The sequence below is a fragment of the Drosophila mojavensis genome, unplaced genomic scaffold (assembly GCF_018153725.1).
Source record: "Drosophila mojavensis isolate 15081-1352.22 unplaced genomic scaffold, ASM1815372v1 contig_74, whole genome shotgun sequence".
Taxonomy (NCBI): domain Eukaryota; kingdom Metazoa; phylum Arthropoda; class Insecta; order Diptera; family Drosophilidae; genus Drosophila; species Drosophila mojavensis.
The window spans coordinates 3,356,694-3,376,460 of NW_025318899.1; the positions used below are offsets into that span (position 1 = coordinate 3,356,694).

A 19,767-nucleotide genomic window follows, 5' to 3' on the forward strand; every position below is an offset into this window, starting at 1 on the left:
ATCGTATTCTTTTTTTGATTCAGCAATTGCTGTCAAATAGCTGAGAGTTATTGGCCCAATGGCACATTCTCACATTGAAGATAAGCGCAAAATATCTAATCAGCAATTTAGTAAAGCAAGTTCAATATATACTAGTAGTCATTGGAAACATAAGAGAACTGAAGAGAGTTTATAAAGTCAGAGAACTGCAGAATATGAGTGAAGCAGTTTGATGAAACCTTAGTCACAGAGTGAAGGAGAGAGGGAGAAAGAGGACAGGAGAGACAGAGTAAAATTTATCCCCTACAGAATTTCTGCACAACAACAATTAGCAAAATTTCGTAAACTTCCTAGCGTTTAGCTTCTCTCTGCTCCAAGTGCATATGTCCCTAACAAACTGTACTAAGCCCTTACCCTCCAGCTAGTTTCATAACAATGCTAGCAATTATTTTGGCCAAGTTTATCAAAGTGCCTGTGTGTGTGTGTGTGTGTACAGGCAAGCATAATCGCTATCAGGCATTGTTGATTGTCTTTCTGCTGGTCAAGGAATCAAAATGAAGTGAACAACAAAAAAAAAGAAAATAAATAAAGCGAAATAAAAAACCAATTGAAAATGCTTGTCATAAAACTTATCAGTTCGCACTCACTGCCCTCCCCCCCTCTCCCTAACTTTCTGTTCTATTGCTCAAACCTAATGCGAGCCACTGAGCTGTTCAGCCCGATAAACACAACAACAACAACAAAATTGCCGCATTTACGTAATTGTCGCATAGTAGTATAAAGTTCTCTGTAATATGCTTTAAAAGCTGCGCAGCTACACTGCAATGATTTATCATGCACTTCTTGCCCTCTTCGGGGGCTTATGCGTCATGGTGGATTAGTTGAAATATAAAAGTATGCGATAAAATTCTGAGATTAAATGACTATACTTGAAGTGTTAAGCAGGCTTTAGGACAACTTTTCTAAACATATTTCATGTGGATAGTAAAATAGAGATAATAGCTTTATGAGCCATTTTATTTTCTTTACTAGAAAAAATGTTTTTTTATTTTCTATTTTTCTGTTATTATTTTTGATTTATTTAATTTAGTTTTGCAACTGCACTAAGCTATTTCATCAATTTATTAGATTTCCCAGCATTTATTCGTTTATTAAATGCTCATAGCAGCTTTACTAACATTTTGCGTTGGCTGTTTAATCGCGTGTCGTGTGCGGTTCGGGTGCTAGCTATAAAGATATAAACCCATTACACTGAGCAGCTCAACCACAACAACAACAGCAACACCAACAAAGGCAACAACAACAACAACAATAAGATAAATACTCATTAAACCGAAAACGTAGAAAGAACTTTATTTATGCACACCCTAGTTGATTAAAATTTCGCAAGTTGGGTATATTAGTTATATCAAATTGTTGAATCGACGAAAATATATAGTATTACACTGGATTTATATAGCTCATCAGAAATTAAAAGTATTACTTTTATAATAATAATAAGAATAAGTCGAATTTACCTTTACATTTTTAATAAGAGGTGAATGAATAATTTAACCAAGTATACTAATACCAACCGATATTAAAAAAAAATAATAATAATAATAATTATTTCATGTTATCTTAAATTTGATATATCTATATAGTATATGGATAGTTAAATACCCTCTAATGGTTATCTATAATATTTTTGAAATATATTGCAGTCGTATATCAACTACAGGGTATCTAGCAAACGAGTACATTGCTTTTACAGTTATTACTTTTTTTTTTGAGAGCCCGAATACGCTCAACTGTTGCTCACAGTTGGCTTTTATTTATACTTACTTATACTCTTTGTGTAGGTGTCTAGAGTGGCGGAGTGAGAGAGAGAGAGAGAGGGACAATAGAGGGTTTCGCTCACTCTTTGTTTTGTGAATGTATTTGTATATCTGTTGAGGCTCTCCAGAAAGCGAAAGCCTGCTCGAGCTATAGAGAGAGCTTGTCCATGTTCTGGCTCAGTTGTTTTTGAAACGCCGGAACGCAACGTTGAGTATACGCAGAGTGTGTGTGTTGTGTAGAACTGTCTAAAGACAAGCGACGTTCGTCTTAGATAGTTGGTGGATTGTTGGTGTTAAGATATCTGCCACAGCCCGTTATCAGTCATGTGTAACAACAACAATAGCGCTGCCGATAAGAGCTTGGACAACGGTGCACATTTCGGGAATGGCAGTGCCAAGCCCATAAGTGATTATCGCGTTTGTCATCTCATTAGCGATGACAATGATAATAATAATATCGAGACTGTGAATCAATTAAAACGTTATTCGGCTATCCATGAGCGCCCCAAACCGCCTCAGCCGCAGCTCTTTAAGTCCATTTCATTAAATATCAATGCGAATGGCAAGGTCAATACAGTGCCCCTTCATCAACATTCAAAGACGCAAGGCTTTGCCTGCTTCTGCTGTGAACCCGTGGAGCCCCAAACGCCCACACTGAACGCCGATTATCAATCCAAAACATGGTAAAGTTTCGCTAAGTGTTTCACAATTCCTGTGAAAAGTATCGTGAGTTTTCAGTGCGTAGTTCAGCTGTTGTGTTGACGTGTTTTGTAAATCCGGTGCTAAACATTTTGATTTGCTTGGGCACTGTGATAAAATACCCTGATCGATATTTATCTGTTATTGCCCCCTTGAAGCCGCCTGGCAACTGCTGAAATTCTCTGTTATACCACTATACCCTAAGATCCGCTGATAAACCCCTCTTTTAAATGTCGTTATAATAGAGCTGCTATGCTTTAAAGTATCTGAAAATGTAATCTGTATAATTATAAGAAACCCATTTAAATTTAATTTCGCTACAATTTCTTCAGTTACCAAATCACCTGCTTGAGTGATTCTCTTGCATCAATGACAAGTAGAGTTCAATTAAAATGCATTTAGTTTTAAGAAATTTAGGAGAGCTGCATTAGACTCTTTGACAAAGAGCCGGTGCTTACTCGTTGCAGCTGCAGCTTCGCTCAATTTGTCTAAGATGCCACTAAATTCAATATGCTGTTGTTGACCAAGCTAAAACTTGGCTAATAGTCTGCATTACTTGATATGCCATTACCACAAATCAATTTAATTTCTAGGCTTACTATTCATCAGCTGCATTCGCTCTGATTGCGATCAGCCATAACGCCTGCAACTCTCAGCTTTAATCGACAGTCCATAAATTTGGTAAATTCTTTACATATTTGCCGTACCTAGTATTACAATCAGATGCCCTGAAAAAGTGGGCGCTGCTTATTCAGTGCTCTGTGCGGCACAATGCACAGCCTTTGTTTGACTCTGCTGTAATCCAAACTGTGCGTTTGGCCTCACGTTCAATTAGATGCCCATTCGCTATTTTATCGTGTGTGTGTGTGCATGTGCGTGTGTGGGTGAGTGTGAGTGAGTCTGTGTGTGAGTGTGTGCTCAGCGCCATTTGGAACAGCAACAAAATTTCACTTGTATGCAATCGCAGCCAAGACGCTTCCGTCCATCAATATCAGCAGTGAATTATATATATGTATATAATATATAATACATATATATATGTCTTATTTTATTTTGGTTGTTTTTGTTTGTGCAACGTTATCCAAAAAGTGACTAAGCATAAAAATGTTGGTAGTCTAGTGTCGCGAGTCGCGACTCAATCCAAAAAAATATAAATAAATTTATATATATATGTATATATATATAGTTGATTTATTGTCCGCGTCGTCTGCTGCCGTTGATATCTGTTTATATACTGTTTATGGATACAATGTATATATATAAGTATATATGTTGTCTCAATTGAGCCAAGCACGTTTTGCTCTATAAATAAATACAGGAAAATACAAAGAGAATTTACCTAGCCCTAAAGTGCTTTAAAAAAAGAGAAAATGAAAGTTTTTAACCTAAATTAATGTTACGAAAAAAAAATTCTAGAAAAACTTGGTGAGCTTCGGGATTGATATAGTTTCATTCCCGAAATTCATCAAGTTTTTCCAAATATTTATAGTACAAAAATTAAATTTATAGAGCAAAAGTTAGCTAACATATCATTTAAGAAAATTGCTTTCAAATCTTCAATAATTACTAGAACTTTAAAGCTCTCTACTTTATACATAGCTTGAGAAATATTTGAGTTACTAGAATCCTGCTTTAAACCAACTTACATGAGACTTAAGAGAAGCTGCATTCCAATTTTATTAACTGCAACAGGTTTATAAATAGGTATAACAATATATGGCACGCTTTCAAATTTATTGAGACGGAAATATTTGGAATATTTAAAAATTGTATAATAATTTATTAAAATTGAGCCGATGGGAACTTCCAGCTACAATCGCGTGCTACCCGCTGTTGTGAAAAACCCCTAACTGTCTGTCGCTGCCCGAGTTAATAGAGGAACAATTTCTAGCCGGGTTGCAAACCGGCTTAATATTTCACACAGATGTTTGCATTAATTGCTCCAAGCGAAACCTGTTTTTCGCACGTTGTCCGATTGCAATTGCCCTTAGATTCTCATAAGCTCTTCAATCATGTATATATATGGATTCTCTTCTTATGTGGAGAAAAGGAAAGACGGGGTGGGAACTCCCTGTAAGCATTGTGGATTAGTCAGCATGTGGTGCAGCTGGAACTGTGGAGTCGTCATTGCTGATAAGCGACAATTGAGAACATTATATGTGTTCTATATAAATACGTACAGATATATATATATATATATATATATATATAGTCAGCATGGTATAATGCATATAGAGTTTGTGCATTAATCATACGCACTGCGGTCAAATTATTTGTTTTTCTTACGCTCTCGCTACACAACTAATCAGCCACATGTAATTACGAATTTGCAGGTTTTGAAGTGCCTTGTTTGTAATTAACTTTTCGTTTGAAATTCAATTGCTAGATAAGAATATTTCATGACAATCTTATCATGATCGCAATAAGCTTTCCATATTTTTGACCAGCAATTATAAGATATTTGTCGCATTTTGACTCAATCAATTTCTTGTATATTATGATGAAAATATATTTCATTGCTATTCTATTTCAATTTCTTTCGTATTTCATTAGCTAGAGTTTCTTTTAGTTTACATGTTCCATTGGAACTCGACTTCCTTGTAAGCTACACAGCTGTAAGTTGGTAAAGCTGCTTGTTTTAGCTATATAAAGTATAATTCTCAGAATCTCTTGAGTCCGTTGGCTCTTTCATATAGTTTCCATTTTAATAATTCGTTCAAATCAAGTCATTTGCTTAAGAACTCTTGTTCTGCCAGTTATTAAAAGAAAACTTCACAATCTTTGCTTTTTGCTTCTGAGAAAAGTTGAGTTTTATTAACATCATACATCTATAAATGTATATGGTATAAATGCTTATTTTGTATTGCCCCATTAGTTGGTCTTATATCATAGCCTCCATAATATGATATAATAAATATTGTTATATTATTCTAACTTATTTGCTCTTAATGCAATACATTTAGCCTAAATAATTTATGTATTTGTTTATGCGGCCTTTTAAGCCTGCCCCACATCTGCTACCTTATATGGCTAGCCAAATTGTTCAGTTTCAGCTAGTTAGTTGGACATAAATTACAAAATACTTTCACAATATTTGCACACTAATTGGGCATTTCGCCTCGGCCCAGCGAACAATTTCTTTTATTGTTGTTGCTTGTGTTGTTGCTGTTGTTATTGAGTCAAGCTCCGAACATGAATATAGATTATTGTCAGGCCGAGCGTGGCTGGCCTGTGGAAGGACCTGCTTACCTTCTAGCTAGCCTTTGTCTCAAGCGCTCTGTCAATAAGCGCGTTTATTTGTGCAGCGGGCAGACCGGAAGCGCGGGGCTGGCCGAGGGGCGATGGCGTGGACAGCGTGTGCCAGCCAGCTCCAATGAACTAAATGGACACATTTGCAAGTGTGCAAACATACAAACACACACATAGGCACATACTCAAACACACATACATACACACACACACACACATGTACAGCTCTTCTATACAGTTTGGGCGCTGTTGCATACTTTAGGGCGAACTCATTAATACGCAGGTTCCGCCTCACACACACGCCCACATGTATATGCATACATGTGTGTGCATGTGTATTAAACGTTGCTTATTTGCCTAAAACATTACATCAGCGAAATGAATTTTGAACGTGAACGAGCACGTAATAAATTAAATACTATTTCCAGGAACCTAGCTGCTTGCCTCTCTCTCTCACTCTCTCACCTCTCTCTCTCTCTTTGTCGCTCTATCGTTTACGCTCTCTTCCGCCCTTGCCCTGTTATCGGTGTCAATGTTTATTTTTACTTTGAATTATGTTACGCTGCTTGAAAGGCGTCGCTAGCCATACCATATAGCTCCCCTCCCCCGCCTATCTTCGCTGTTCCATCTGCACAAAATATCCACTCAGTTGTTGTGGGCGGCAAGCGCCGCGTAGTATGCAACGTGCTTGTAAGCAAAACGTTCTGCTTTAAATAACAATGACAGTTATTATAGTACGTAAAGAGGAAGACCTGTTCACAGAGATATCAAAGTGTCCTCTGTCTATAATTTTTTCTAGTTCATTTATAGATATGTCACTTACATTGTTCACAAATTTTTAAACAGCTCAGTTAGGTTAAGGAACAGGTCACGCAAACGTTAGTCAGGTTAATGACTCTTGAACTTTGGGGCTAATGCGCATAGAGCTTGTAATGCTTTATTATTTTTGTTTTTCTCTTGTTTAATAATCATTTACCGCAAAATGTACACTCGCTTTGTGTTCTAACCGCAGCCATGCCCACATTGCATTACATGAAATGTCCCTAATGCGGTTGAAGCTAATTATAAACCTATATTTATATTTATACATGTATATAAATACATAAATGTATTTTCTGGCCCTGAAGACCACAATTTGAGTCTTAAACAAAATGGGATTTGTGTAAAGTAAATGAAATTTATGAATTTGCCAGGCTGGTAAAATGCATGAATAGGCGATGGAGCATAAGAATAGCTATAGTAGTTCAAATAGAGGGACATCGAAAAATAAAGAGAGAAAGATTTTGAGCGAGCGAGTGAAAAGGATTTTTACATACTTTACATATACAGGCGAAGACGAAAAGTGAACAGTCTTTAAATAGACAAAGAGAAGAAATATTGATTAAAAATGAGGCAGAAAACTGGGAGCTAACGAAAGAAAAGGAGAGAGAGAGACCCTTCATAGAAAATAACAGTAGAAAGAGATAAAAATGTAAGGAAAATATCTATAGGAAATGATGTAAAAGGTTTACAGAAGGCAGAAAAGTAAGCTGACACTAGGTAGTAGAGTCTGTAGAAAAATAGAAGATAGAAAACAGTAAATAAAGTAAGTACAATAATATGTTTCTGAGAAACTTTTAATATATCAGATCGAGAGAGAGTAGAAACTCAGTAAATATCCTTATTACTGACTATTTAATCAAGCTATATACCATAAATAATCCCCAACAGTCGTCTCTCCTCACTCAAAGTCCTTAAAATGCCAAACATTGAAAAATACTACAGGTTTTTAATAGCATCTGACAGCTGCCCGCGTCATTAAAGAAGGTTTGATAACTGACCCACATAAAGTTAATAATTGAAAATTAAACAAAATTGGTTTTTGAGCACACAAAAAACAAAAAAAGAAGCAAACTTCACGCATAAAAAGTGAATAAAAATCGTTATCAAAAGAAGCGAAATAATTTTATGATAAGAGCCTTAAAGAACGAAGTAGAAAAAGCAGAAGCTGCAATCATAAAACAAAGCATTTTTTAAATGTGACCAACGAGATATTCAGAAGGCATGAAGTGTATATACAACAAAATATTCAGGGGGAACGCAATAAATTGAGTGGCAATGAGTGCACGCGCTCTCTCTCTCTCTCTCTCGCTCACTCCCGCTGGCCGTGTGCCATGAACTTGGCCACACTGTGCGAATGGCGTTGGCGTCGGCGTCGGCGGCGACAAAGAGATATGCTGCTGTGCTATTGGCGACAGTCTCATGTCGGCTACGCAGCTGGACAGCCAATTTGCCAAGGGGTCGGGTGTTTTACTTTTAATTGCGTATACGACGCGTTCTCCCCGACGCTCACACACACACACACACACACGCACAAGCACATACACCTACAAACAGCAAAGTGGCACAATGGATGAGCTCGTGCACAATGCCACCGCGATACGCATGTTCCTGTAAAACTGATCCCTTCGATTCGCTAGATCCAAGTGTAATAAATAATCATGGATTTTCTTTCGCTTTTCTCGTTATCCTTTGCAGGCGCAAATGGATACCGCAGCCGCTGCGTAAGCTATCGCAGAGCAAAGTGGAGAAATCACCCAATGAGAAGGCGCTCTTGAAGAAGCCCTCGGAGAAGAATCTGAGAGTGAGTATTATTTATAACACACAATAATATTTATCTATATATATATGTTTAAAATACCATATAGATAAATATATAATATATGCTTCAATATCTATATAATATAAAACGCTTTCTGCTTTCTAGCTAACACAGAAGCACACCGAGGAGCTTGCCGAGCAGACGAGCAGCGGCGCCAGCGGAAGCGTTGGCCAATTGCCATCGCAATTCCCCAATGTAAGCGCTCAGCAACCGGACTTTGAGGCCGAGGAGGAGGCCGGCTTGGAGCTGCCACCGCCCATGAAGCCCATACAGGAGCCGCATTTGATTGCCAATGGACCGCCCGCATATCCCAAGGATCTCAAGGAGAACGCCGCCAATTTGGTGAGTGTTTCAATGTGGTTTTACTTATATATATATATATATATATATATATATCTTTTTCTTTTTTTTTTTGTAATATCTGTATATATGTATTTATATATCAGAGTCTCACTCAGAGGTTTTTTTGCCAAATTTTTTTATATTGTCCTTGTGCATATATCGATATTGTGGTTAAACTAATGTCTGTAGATAGCTACATATGTATGTGGTTTTATGGGTTTCTATAAATATATATTATATTCGCATTTATAGCCTAGGTAAATTAAATATATTATAGATTTTACTCAAATCTACAGCAGACAATATTCATTTAAAATGTTTCTCAAGCAGAAATTATTGTTGTCCGAAAAAGTCTTTAAAGATGGTTTATTAATTAATGTTTTCATTTAATTGACTTCAGTCAAGAAACTCATCAGAATTAAAAATATATAAATATAAATAAGATTCACATAAAAATTTTATTACAAAAGAAAAATATAGCAAATATTTTGTGAGTCAATTTTAAGTGCCGATGATGGGATTATTAAAATTTTCTTTAATTAAACTGCAGATTTTGTTTTAGCAAACAGGGATTAAATAGTTCGTAAAATCCGCAAATAACTTTAAAGTTATCTTAGAAATTATTTAAGAAACTATTTTAGTATATTACAAATTTTCATTTCAGTTTAAATTAATTAATTCTTCGCACTCGAAGCAAAGTGCACGTAGAGAGTTTTAGAGCAGTACGAAATCCATTCACTTCTTGCCTTTGCACTCATTTCTAATGCTAAACACACAGCTCGTAGCAGCATCCCGGAGCAGCCGCATCAGTTTCCTTTAGAACTGTGCTCTCAATTTATAAACAGTTTGTGAATTCTTTGGCTGTTGTTGATGTTGCTGTTGCTTTGCATCTTGTGGCCTTTGTGTGCTTGTGTTTGTTTGTTTGTTTTGGTCTTTAGCATGTTTGTTTAAATGTGTATTTCCCAATACAAATCAAAACAGTTGCCACAAACACAGCCACAGACGTAGCCGCAGCAGCAGCCACAGCCACTGGCTAGAGCTAGAGAGAAAAGCAAGGCACAGACACACACACACGCACACACACACACAGAGGCTGACGCGTCATGGAGCTCTTGTGCTTGGGCAATCCGAGCACGAGTTGCCTTTGCTCAATTAGAAAGCATTGCAAATAAAGCAGATCTCAGCAGGTGGTGTCGGCGGTTGGGTGGTGCCACCTTGCCCATAAATGCGCCACTTTATATTGTTTACACACTCATCAAGAGCAACTGAGAATGACGATGGGGTGGAATGGGGGGAGAGGGCAGACGATTGGCCAATGACGGCGAGGGAGGGCAGACAGAGGTAGGAAAGAATACTTAGATGCTCAACGCCAGCTACAATAAGGAACAGCAACAACAACAATAACACAGAGACACACACACACGCACACCACGTAATAAACGACGCATAAATTTTGCGCAGTCAAATTAGCTGGCAAAACGTTTTGTGGCTGAATTTCACATTCAGATTTAGTTGTATATGAGTGGGTGTGTGGGTGGTTAGGGTGGTTTTTAGGTGCTTCGACTGTGGTTTGCTCACTTCATTTGCATTGTGTCTGGTGTACTTTACTTTTAGACTAAGTTGCCACTAAATCTCTGTGCGCTTTATTAGCCGGAAATGTGAAAAGAAAAACACCATTTGTCATGCCAATGGAGGGAAAATGTGAAAAGTAAAAAATATATTTTTGTGTGTGGGGGGCTACTGTGAGAATTCAGAAGAATTAATGTGGGAACATATTGATTCTTTAGTCAGGTATTTAAATTGAAAATAGAAATACACAGAGATGAATATGGCTTATGAGATCTCTGGGTAAATGAGTAGGGAATGTGCAGGGCATATGACATGATTTTTAGGGGAGATGGATATATTTGAGTTTGATAAAATATTTGGTATCTTATGATATATGTGTATTACTATAGCAAGTTGATTAGATGACTTAATTAAATCCGAAGTTCCCTCTTATCTCACTCTACTTCTCTTAACTTCTTGTGCATCAAACTAATATGATATTGTCTTACTCCTTAATCCCCTCAACTCTTTTCATATGTAACATATTCTCTGTTTGTATTGAATTTTCAACCTTCGACCTTAAATCCTCCAACTCATGTCTTATCTCCTTTTTGTACCTTATATAATCAATCCCATCTTTCCCATACTATACCATTTCTTAATGTTTCAACTCAATGATATCTCAGATAGAGTATCTGTTGGTCATCATTTTTTCAACTATGCAATTGAGATTGTCAATTTCGGTTTTGATATTTTTGGACACTTGTTGAAGTTTGGGCGCAAATCAATGACATATCCATTACGATTAGCTCTTGAGAAATGCTCTAATGCTGAATGTCGCCATATTGTCTTTAGATGCCATTAACAAGACAAGGCAATGACTGCTCTCCCTCCCTCGCTCCCCTCTCTCTCTCTCTCTCTGCCTCTGTGTGTATGTCTAAGTGTGTGTCTGTGTGTGTGACGGCAATGCGACTTATGTCGCCATTTGGACGCCGTCGCCGACGTTGCCTTCATTTTCATCAATAAATTTAATGTCGTCTGTGTCTGTTTTTCTTTTATTCCTCCCCTTCGCTCTCTTGCTCCCTGTCTGTCTCTCACTCATTTTCTATTTTATGGCTTATTAGTTGAATTTAATGTAAATTCGCATTACCTTGTAAAAATTTTTGCTGTTCTTTTTTTTTTTTCATTTCTTTTCGTTGCTATTTCGAATTTTAAAATTTGTTTTTTTTTTCTGTTTTGCTTTTGAGTTTTTGTTGCTTTTCCGTCTGTTTGTTTATCTGTCTTTCGGAACAGGGGTGTGAACTTATTGTTGTTAACCCAGTTAGGTCGGCTAGCATATTTGTATAGTATTATTATTATCGATGCATTGTTGTTGCTGTGTGTTAACTCGTTTTACTTTTTGGAAACAATTGGCAATTGGGTTTTCAGGCTGTCTTACCTTTGTTTAGTTGCCCCTGCCCAAAGTTATATTTCTTATTTATATATTTACATATCCATTAAATTTTAATAGTCCCTTGTTGTTCCTGTTCTTGTTTTCGTTCTCTTTTTTTTTTCGCTCTGACATCAGCCAATTGCAAACTTCGCCTTGAGTAGCTGCCACGCCCTGCTATAGGCCACCCTCTTGACCTAATTAGACGCGGTGGCAAACGCATTTGGCAACGTTCTTCATTATCCATGTTAAATTCAATGCTTGCCCTTATCAGAATCGCATAATCCAATTAGGAAAACGCACGAATTAAATGTCTGACCTTCAAGTGCGCCAATTCCATGGAACTTCAATTTGTTTAAGTGATTCAACAGCAAGAAAGGGCCCCAAGCTGTTTTTAAAATAGTCTTAAAAGTACTTGCATTTATTTCCACTCAGAATTACTTAACTCTTCTGCCACTAAATTGTCGTAAAAGCACTTAAACTATATTATTTATACAGGGTATATTATGACGAAGGGCACTTCGATACTTGACATACTCAAACTGATTAAATAATACAAATGTAATGCTGCTAAGGGGTCAATGAATAAACCAGGGTATTATGAATATCTATACTTTAAAATGTTTGCTCTGTAGGATATTAATTTATGTTGAATTTTATTTTATAAATTATTACCGTTTTTCACCCTGTCAAACAAATGCTGATATGATGATAATGATATACAATCATTATAATTATTAATCAGTTGTAAACTTATTGATTTACGGGGTGTGCGATAGTGAAAGAGTGCTGTATATCTTGAATAAAACATTATCAAAACAAATTACAGGGTATATGCTTGTTAAGGAAAATTTTGCTTGTGAGTTGTACTAACATTCATATTCACATTTTATTATTTTCATCTGTTTAATTGATATAAGTTTTAAAGGGTGTATGTTTTAATCTAGGATATTTGTTAGTCTGGCCAAAAATTGGGTTAGTAAAATTTTCGATATTTAATTATTATTAACTTAACTTAAATTACATATCATAGATTGAAGAATTTGTAAATTTAGAAATTGTTTAACATTTGCTAGGGTATATCATAGTCGTCCATTGTTTTCTAGTATATTTTCTATGATATTGTAGGTGTTTTTTAATGTATACGTTTAAGAATTTATACACACAATAAAAGCGACAAGCCTATATAAGAACCGCGCGCTCTTTCTTCTCACTCTCGCTCGGCACTCTACACCCTACACTCTCACCCTCTCTCTTTCTCTCTTAGTCTCCCTTGGGCTCTCTCTCTGTCTGCTTGCTCAATTGTATATTCAATACAATTATTTTAACGCTTGTCCACAATTTGCGAAGCGTTGATTGAGAGTTTCTTTGATTGCTGTGCGGGTGTGCTTGAGTGTGTTGTGAGCGAAATTGTGTGCGTGTGTATGAGTGCAAACACAAACACAAACACAATCACACATAAAAATTATGCGTACCAACTACACACAGGTCATATAGTCAGTTAGTTATTTAGTTGGCGTTCGGATGTGCAGTTCGTTTCGTGTCATGAATTTGGGCTCTTGTCAAAATGACAAACCGATCCCCAATCCTTATAAAGAGTGCAACAGCAACGCTGAAAAATTAAAATTTTATTATAGACAATTATACGAAATCGGCGCGTGATAGCCAGAAACAGAAGAGGAAGAAGCGCAAGAAGGAAGAGGAGATAAAAATAAAATTCATAAATAAAAGCGAAATATTGAAAAATATAAACACGTGCGATGAGCTGCTTTCTGCGCCTATTCGTAAGTCTGAAAATGCAGCGAAATGCAAGCAAGAGTGCATAGTCGAATTGTGTGTGACTAGCAGATACCCTAAGTGTTGTTAGAAGTGTATAAATGTTGTCGGATGTGCGTGTGAAAAAGAAGATGCCGAAAATATTGTGAGAAACTGTTTTTAAAACCGTCTAGAAAGGTAGTCGACTGTGTGTAACTAACAAATACTCTAAAATTAATGGGATACAATTTGTGTTTATGCCTGACTGGCAAATACCATAAATAATATGACGAAATGTAGTCGAATAAAAGTGAAGTATTGTGAAGAAAAAATTACATAAATAAGGATTGACCTGTGCCTGTGTTATCTGAAAACATTTCGGTTAACGTTGTCTCTAATGCTTAAACTGAATACCTATTTGCTAGATTTTAATCTTTCTAGTTGATGACAAAAATGTTCCCAAATTTGTGAAATGTGTAAACATATTATACATTGAACAATTTTCTTTATGTTTTATACGATTTGCTTATTTCTACTATATTTATTCATATAGTATTGTATATGAAAATATCGTAATATATACACCTCAAGCAAAATACACGTAATTTCAGACGCTGATGACTCGTGGCTTGGTCAAACGCAAATCTTATCGCAAAATACACAAAAGCAGGCAAAAATACGGTGTTATGAATATATATGTATATATCTCAAACTATATATGTATATTCATATATATATATATACACTTTGAACCTAAAAGAAACCCAAAAGGCAACAAGCGCTTTTTACACAATTTTTATCTGCAATTTGCAAGCTGACAAAAGTCAACAAATATTGGCTCAGTGTATATTGTGTTTACCATTTGACAGCTTTTGCCTTTAAGCCTATGCATGCAATGATTATTGCTTAAACATTTTTGTTAGCTGATTTTATATATAAGAAATAAACCTTAAAATTAATTCTCTGATTCAATAACTTTGTTTAGAAAAGTAAATAAATTTCCCATTGAAATGAAAATGAAATGCAAAAATTTGATTATTGACGAATACGCAAATAACGTACTAAAAATGTGAGAATATCTCAGAATAAACACTAAACAATTGCATATTTTTTGCATACAGTGGACTCTCGAATTAGGGTATTTCTTAAAAAAAAAACTTTTCTTTGCATAGAATTAAAATAATATTTAAAATAAAATAAAGAAATTGTTCCGATTTTTACAAAAATAAATAAATAAATAACTAATAAAATAATAATAATAATAATGCATAAATAGATATATTATTGAAATAAAATATAGAAATATACTACATAAACAAAAATAAAGTACTTTAAAACTTCTATATAACCTAAAATTTTTGTAGAATTATTCTTTATTCTACAAATTAAAATAAAATATAGAAATATATCACATAAATAAGAAGAAGAATAAAGCACTTTTAAACTTCTAACACAAATATTTAATATAAACTAAAATTTTGGTAGAATTATTCTTTATTCTAAAAATCACAATTTTTGATTTCAATGAAATATATTATAAAAGCCACTTTTTATTCAGGCCATCTAGACTGTTTTTTGTATTTTGAAACTGTTTTGCCAGCCCTAATATAAACACCTGCTGTTTGCTATTTGCTTGCTGATGATGATATTTGTTTACAGCGAAAACGGGCAGAACTTCCAGCTCGACGTGTAGTCTTACCTGTAGTTTGTGTTCGCATTCGCATTCACAAAAAAAAAAAAAAAAAAAAACAACCTTCTTCATGCAAATATGCGAATTCCTTGGCCCTAGCCGAGGCGCAGTTCAGAGAAAAGTTTTTCAATTAGAGCCCGTTGGAAAATCAAGTTTCAATTGAGTTTACCATATTTGCATTACGAGTGGACAGCAGCTGTTGCCAGGTGCAAGTTGCAAGTTGCAAGCTGAAAGCTGAAAGCTGCATCAACTGCTTGTGTATCCTGTTTCTAATGCTGGTTTCCCGTTACATTTCTTGTTTCTACTTGCAGACAAGCACGGGCAAGATAGAGGGCAATCCGCTATCGGAAATTGAACAAATTGTCAGAATGAGCCGCGTAAGTACAGTTGAAGAACTTGAATCGACATTGTAAGACTTCGAGTGCATTCTAACTTTTTGCAACTTGACAGGAACAACACGAATCGAACAGCCGCGTCGATGGCAGTGCGGCAGGTGAGGCTGGCAGCGAGGGCGCCGCCATAGACAATGCGGCCACCAATGGACGTGCCCATTCAAATGCCGAATTGGGATTTGTGCAGGATAACAATGACAAGGTAAGCATCGCATACTATATATCCACCAACTGAACAAAAGAAACGCAAACTAAGCGCAATTCTTTTATAGAACAAAACAGATCCCAGCGATAGCAAAACGAGCGCTCTCAACAGACGTCAATTGGCTTTAAATGAGCTGGTGGCTACCGAGGAGTCGTATGTCCAGGATCTGTCTAAGATAGTCAATGGGTAAGTCAAATTCAATCAAAGTTACCTCAAGCTGCAATTTATAATGTGTATCGAATTTCCTTTGCAGCTACATGGAGGAAATACACAACAAAGACATACCGAGACCTGTGGACTTGTTGGGCGGCAAAATGGACTTGGTATTCAATAACATCAAAGAGATCTACGAATGGCATAGAGAGTGAGTTGAGCATATATATATAATGCTTGAATTATTGTTAACTAAAATTCTTTATTTTTATTTATGTTTTTTATTTTTAGTAAATTTTTGATATTGTTGCGCCAGTGTCAAAAGTCACCAGCTGAGTTGGGTCCGCTGATCGAGAGCTCTGCCAAGAAGTTCACCATGTACTATTACTTCTGCAGCAATAAGCCGTTATCGGAGTTTATAGTCAATGCGCATTATCAGTATTTCGATCAGATACGCCAGAAACTGGGACATCGCATGGATGTAAGTGCAACTGGTCTAAATAATTAATAAAACATATTAATTTCGATCTCTCTTTTTTGGCAGTTGAGCACGTTGATCATAACGCCCGTGCAGCGCATCACAAAATACGTGCTGCTGATCAATGAGATACTGCGCGAAACGAAGCGAGCGGGTCTGCAAAACGAGGTGGCCACGCTGATGAAGGCTAGCGAGCAAATGAAGGATGTGGTTAAGAAGGTCAACGACATGATGATGGTGCTGCGCGGACTGCAAGACTTCGATGGCGAACTTACGGCCCAGGGCAATCTGTTCCTGCAGGGCACACTCACCTGTGCCATCGATGCGGGCCAGAAGCAGCGCGAGCTGCAGGTCTTTCTATTCCAACAGGTCATCATTTTTGCGGACATACAAAAGCAAAAGACGCAGTTTAGCAGTCCCGTATTCAAATATCGTACACATATACAGGTGAGCTAGATCAAATTCGAATAGAAATCGAATTATTGTGAATATTAATTGATTCTCTTCTAATGGCAGCTGAATCACATGCAATTGCACAGTCTGAAGGATAGCTCGTACAGTTTTCGTATCAAATCGACGGATCCAAATAAGCCACCCGTTTCGATTGAGTGCCGGGCGAGCTCGGAGGCCAGCTACAACGAGTGGTTGGACACGCTGAACAAGATAGTCAAGCAGCAGAACGATTTAATATTACAGCTTATCAATCCACTCAGCAAATGAAACACACACATACACACCACAGCTACCACACACACGCGCAGTGTTGAATTCCAAAAGAAAACAAAAGTTATATAAGAAAAGTACTGCAATCTATGCTGATTGTAGTTTCCTTAGAAAATACAAAACAACATGTTTTGGGTCCATCCGTAAAAAAGAAAACAAAAGATAAAAGAAAATCAAATTTCTAGTGAGCGCTCCGCCTCGCAATTTGTCTGATTCACACACACACACACACACACACACACACACACACCAACACACACATACTCAAGTCCTAATTTGTATGTAGCTTGTAATTTATTTATTTTTGTTCATGCTCCAATTATTATTTTACATGTACGAGGGCTGTTTGAAAAATTTCCGTATGATGTGAAAGAAACAAACAAAAGGAAAATTTAAGTTATTTAAATTAATATATAATTTCTTTAAATGCCAATCTTTTAAACTATTCTTGTACTGCTTCCAAAACTGTTTTTTTTTTACGATTTTTCTGTTTCGTGTTAAATGCAAAGCAAAAGTATTATATGCTCAAGAATACGTATATATGAATATAAATAATATATATGATGTGCATTTCTTAAATTAATTTCCTATTTTCAAAATACTTTTACTTTATTTTTTATATTATATACATTTATATTTTTCCTACAAAGAAATTACTCACAATCAAAAAGCAATACACGAAATACTTAAAAAGAAATCAAATTAAACAAAACATAAGAAAAAATCAAATCAACAAAAACAAAACAATCCAACCAATCACAATTTATATACATATAATATATATATATAAAATTTAATTAAAGTATTTAATGGGTACGTTTAGTTTTTAGGTTCATTTGCATGTTTAGTTATTTAATTAATTTAACTAAATCGAGGTGATTTCTGTAATTATCTTTAAACATAATAAGAATAACAAAACAAAACAGTGCAAGAAACATTTTGAAATTAATTTAAGTTTGCTTTAAATTATGTTTATATGAAAAAAAAAAACATACACGTATTTGTACTTTATACATATGTACGTCTATTTTTAATATATATAAAATATTTAAGCTTTAAAAGTAAATCAAAAGAAAAAAAAAACAGAATAGACATTTTCAGTTTTTAATTTAATTAAATAATAAAAGTAAATAAGCATTAAATCTACTCAGATATGAAAAGAAATTTTGTTTTAATTTTTATATTCGCTCATTATGATTTTATTATGTTTTAAACATCATTCTTATACACTATCCCACACTCATTCACAACTGTCAGCCCCAATGTTTATTATATATAATGTATGTTATATATATTTGTAATCTTAATAAGTTTTTGAAAGGTAACAAAAAATATATTTTTTTTATTAATTAAAATATGGTTTTAGGCAGAAAACTTGACAGAGTATTTATCTATAATATCTGTCTTCGGTGTGCGTTATAGTTTTCTTAGTTAGATAAGTCGTTTCTAGGGGCATGTACAGTATAGTAGCGTATGCGATAAGTCAGCTTAAGTCACGTTGGTTTGACAGTTAATATATATATACTCTCATATATCGGTCAAGTCAAATACGCATTAAAATGGACCAGGATTTGATTAAATGTATAAAAAAAATAAAAACAGGAACAAAATGCACTTGAGAAAGTTACTAAACGGTTGTTTAACGATTTCATTTTATAATCAGTTTTCTTAATATATCTTTTAAAACACACACACACACAGATGCATACACACACACCGTGAACTTATCTGATCAGCAAAGAAATGAAGAAAAACACATACATATATCAAGCATAAATTTAAACAATAAATATTTAGCATAGCTAAATACGTCAGCGATTGAAGAAGTTTTTGAAGACAGAGAAAAGCGTTTGAAATGTATTTTTTTACATATTTGTGAAATGAACCTCCGGCATTAATGATGAATAATGATGATAATGATGAACGATAATGATTAAATCTTAAAGAGAAACGCACATTGAACAACAAATTTAGCGGCCACATCTTTTTCTACATCTTTTGCACCGTACACAAAAAAATACACTGAAAAAAATATTAAATAACATATTGATATATATATCTCTTAACATGAATTCTATGTAACATAATTGAATTATAAATTATGCAACTTATTACTTAAAACTTATTGTTGTACTTTAAATAAAAATATAAAAAAGTAAAACTGTTACCAAAGTAGGAGGAAATGGGGAAGTTCGATAGATAATTGTGGTAAAAATTTTTGGTGTGCGTATTTTTATGTATAATAAATATACTTGATGTATTGAAGCATTGATTATAGTAAGAGCATCAAATAAACGTGTTAATCTGTGTTTTAGCCAAGTAAGCAAATAAAATGCCGATATAAACAAAAAACAAATAAATCAGCAAGAACAAAAACAAATTGCAAACAAAACAGCAACATATATATTTATAGTATATATATTTATCGAAATACAAATTGTATGTACCCAAAACAAACATAAGCATGTAATCTGAATTTAAAATTTTCAAAAAGCGTAATAAATGAAAATGTAGATGAACACAATTTATGAATATTCAATTTCAAACGGACATTTCAAATTGTTTGCTTAAATAACGTAGCAGTCAGCTTTTGGCTGACTGCCGGCAAAGTAAAGTGAGTATATGTATCAGTGAGTAACTTGGCCGGGTGGTATTTCGAGCAGGTTG

At 35.1% G+C, this 19,767-nt stretch overlaps 1 protein-coding gene across 4 annotated transcripts in view; it reads left to right on the forward strand.

Annotated features, from left to right (window-relative positions):
• LOC6581299 (triple functional domain protein) overlaps window positions 1-17,542 on the forward strand; it is a 46,725-nt gene extending 29,183 nt beyond the window's left edge. For 3 of the 4 annotated variants that reach the window (XM_002007005.4, XM_015161750.3, XM_015161751.3), the window contains 9 exons: window positions 8,262-8,367; window positions 8,491-8,727; window positions 15,461-15,526; window positions 15,600-15,743; window positions 15,814-15,932; window positions 16,000-16,110; window positions 16,191-16,380; window positions 16,444-16,824; window positions 16,894-17,542. In XM_002007005.4, coding sequence (XP_002007041.2) covers window positions 8,262-8,367; window positions 8,491-8,727; window positions 15,461-15,526; window positions 15,600-15,743; window positions 15,814-15,932; window positions 16,000-16,110; window positions 16,191-16,380; window positions 16,444-16,824; window positions 16,894-17,097 — 1,558 coding nt within the window. In that variant the 3' untranslated portion in view covers window positions 17,098-17,542. Of the gene's footprint in view, window positions 1-8,261; window positions 8,368-8,490; window positions 8,728-13,229; window positions 13,489-15,460; window positions 15,527-15,599; window positions 15,744-15,813; window positions 15,933-15,999; window positions 16,111-16,190; window positions 16,381-16,443; window positions 16,825-16,893 lie in introns of those variants that run through there. The other variant, XM_015161752.3, reaches the window with a different exon arrangement.
• Window positions 17,543-19,767: the final 2,225 nt, after the last annotated feature.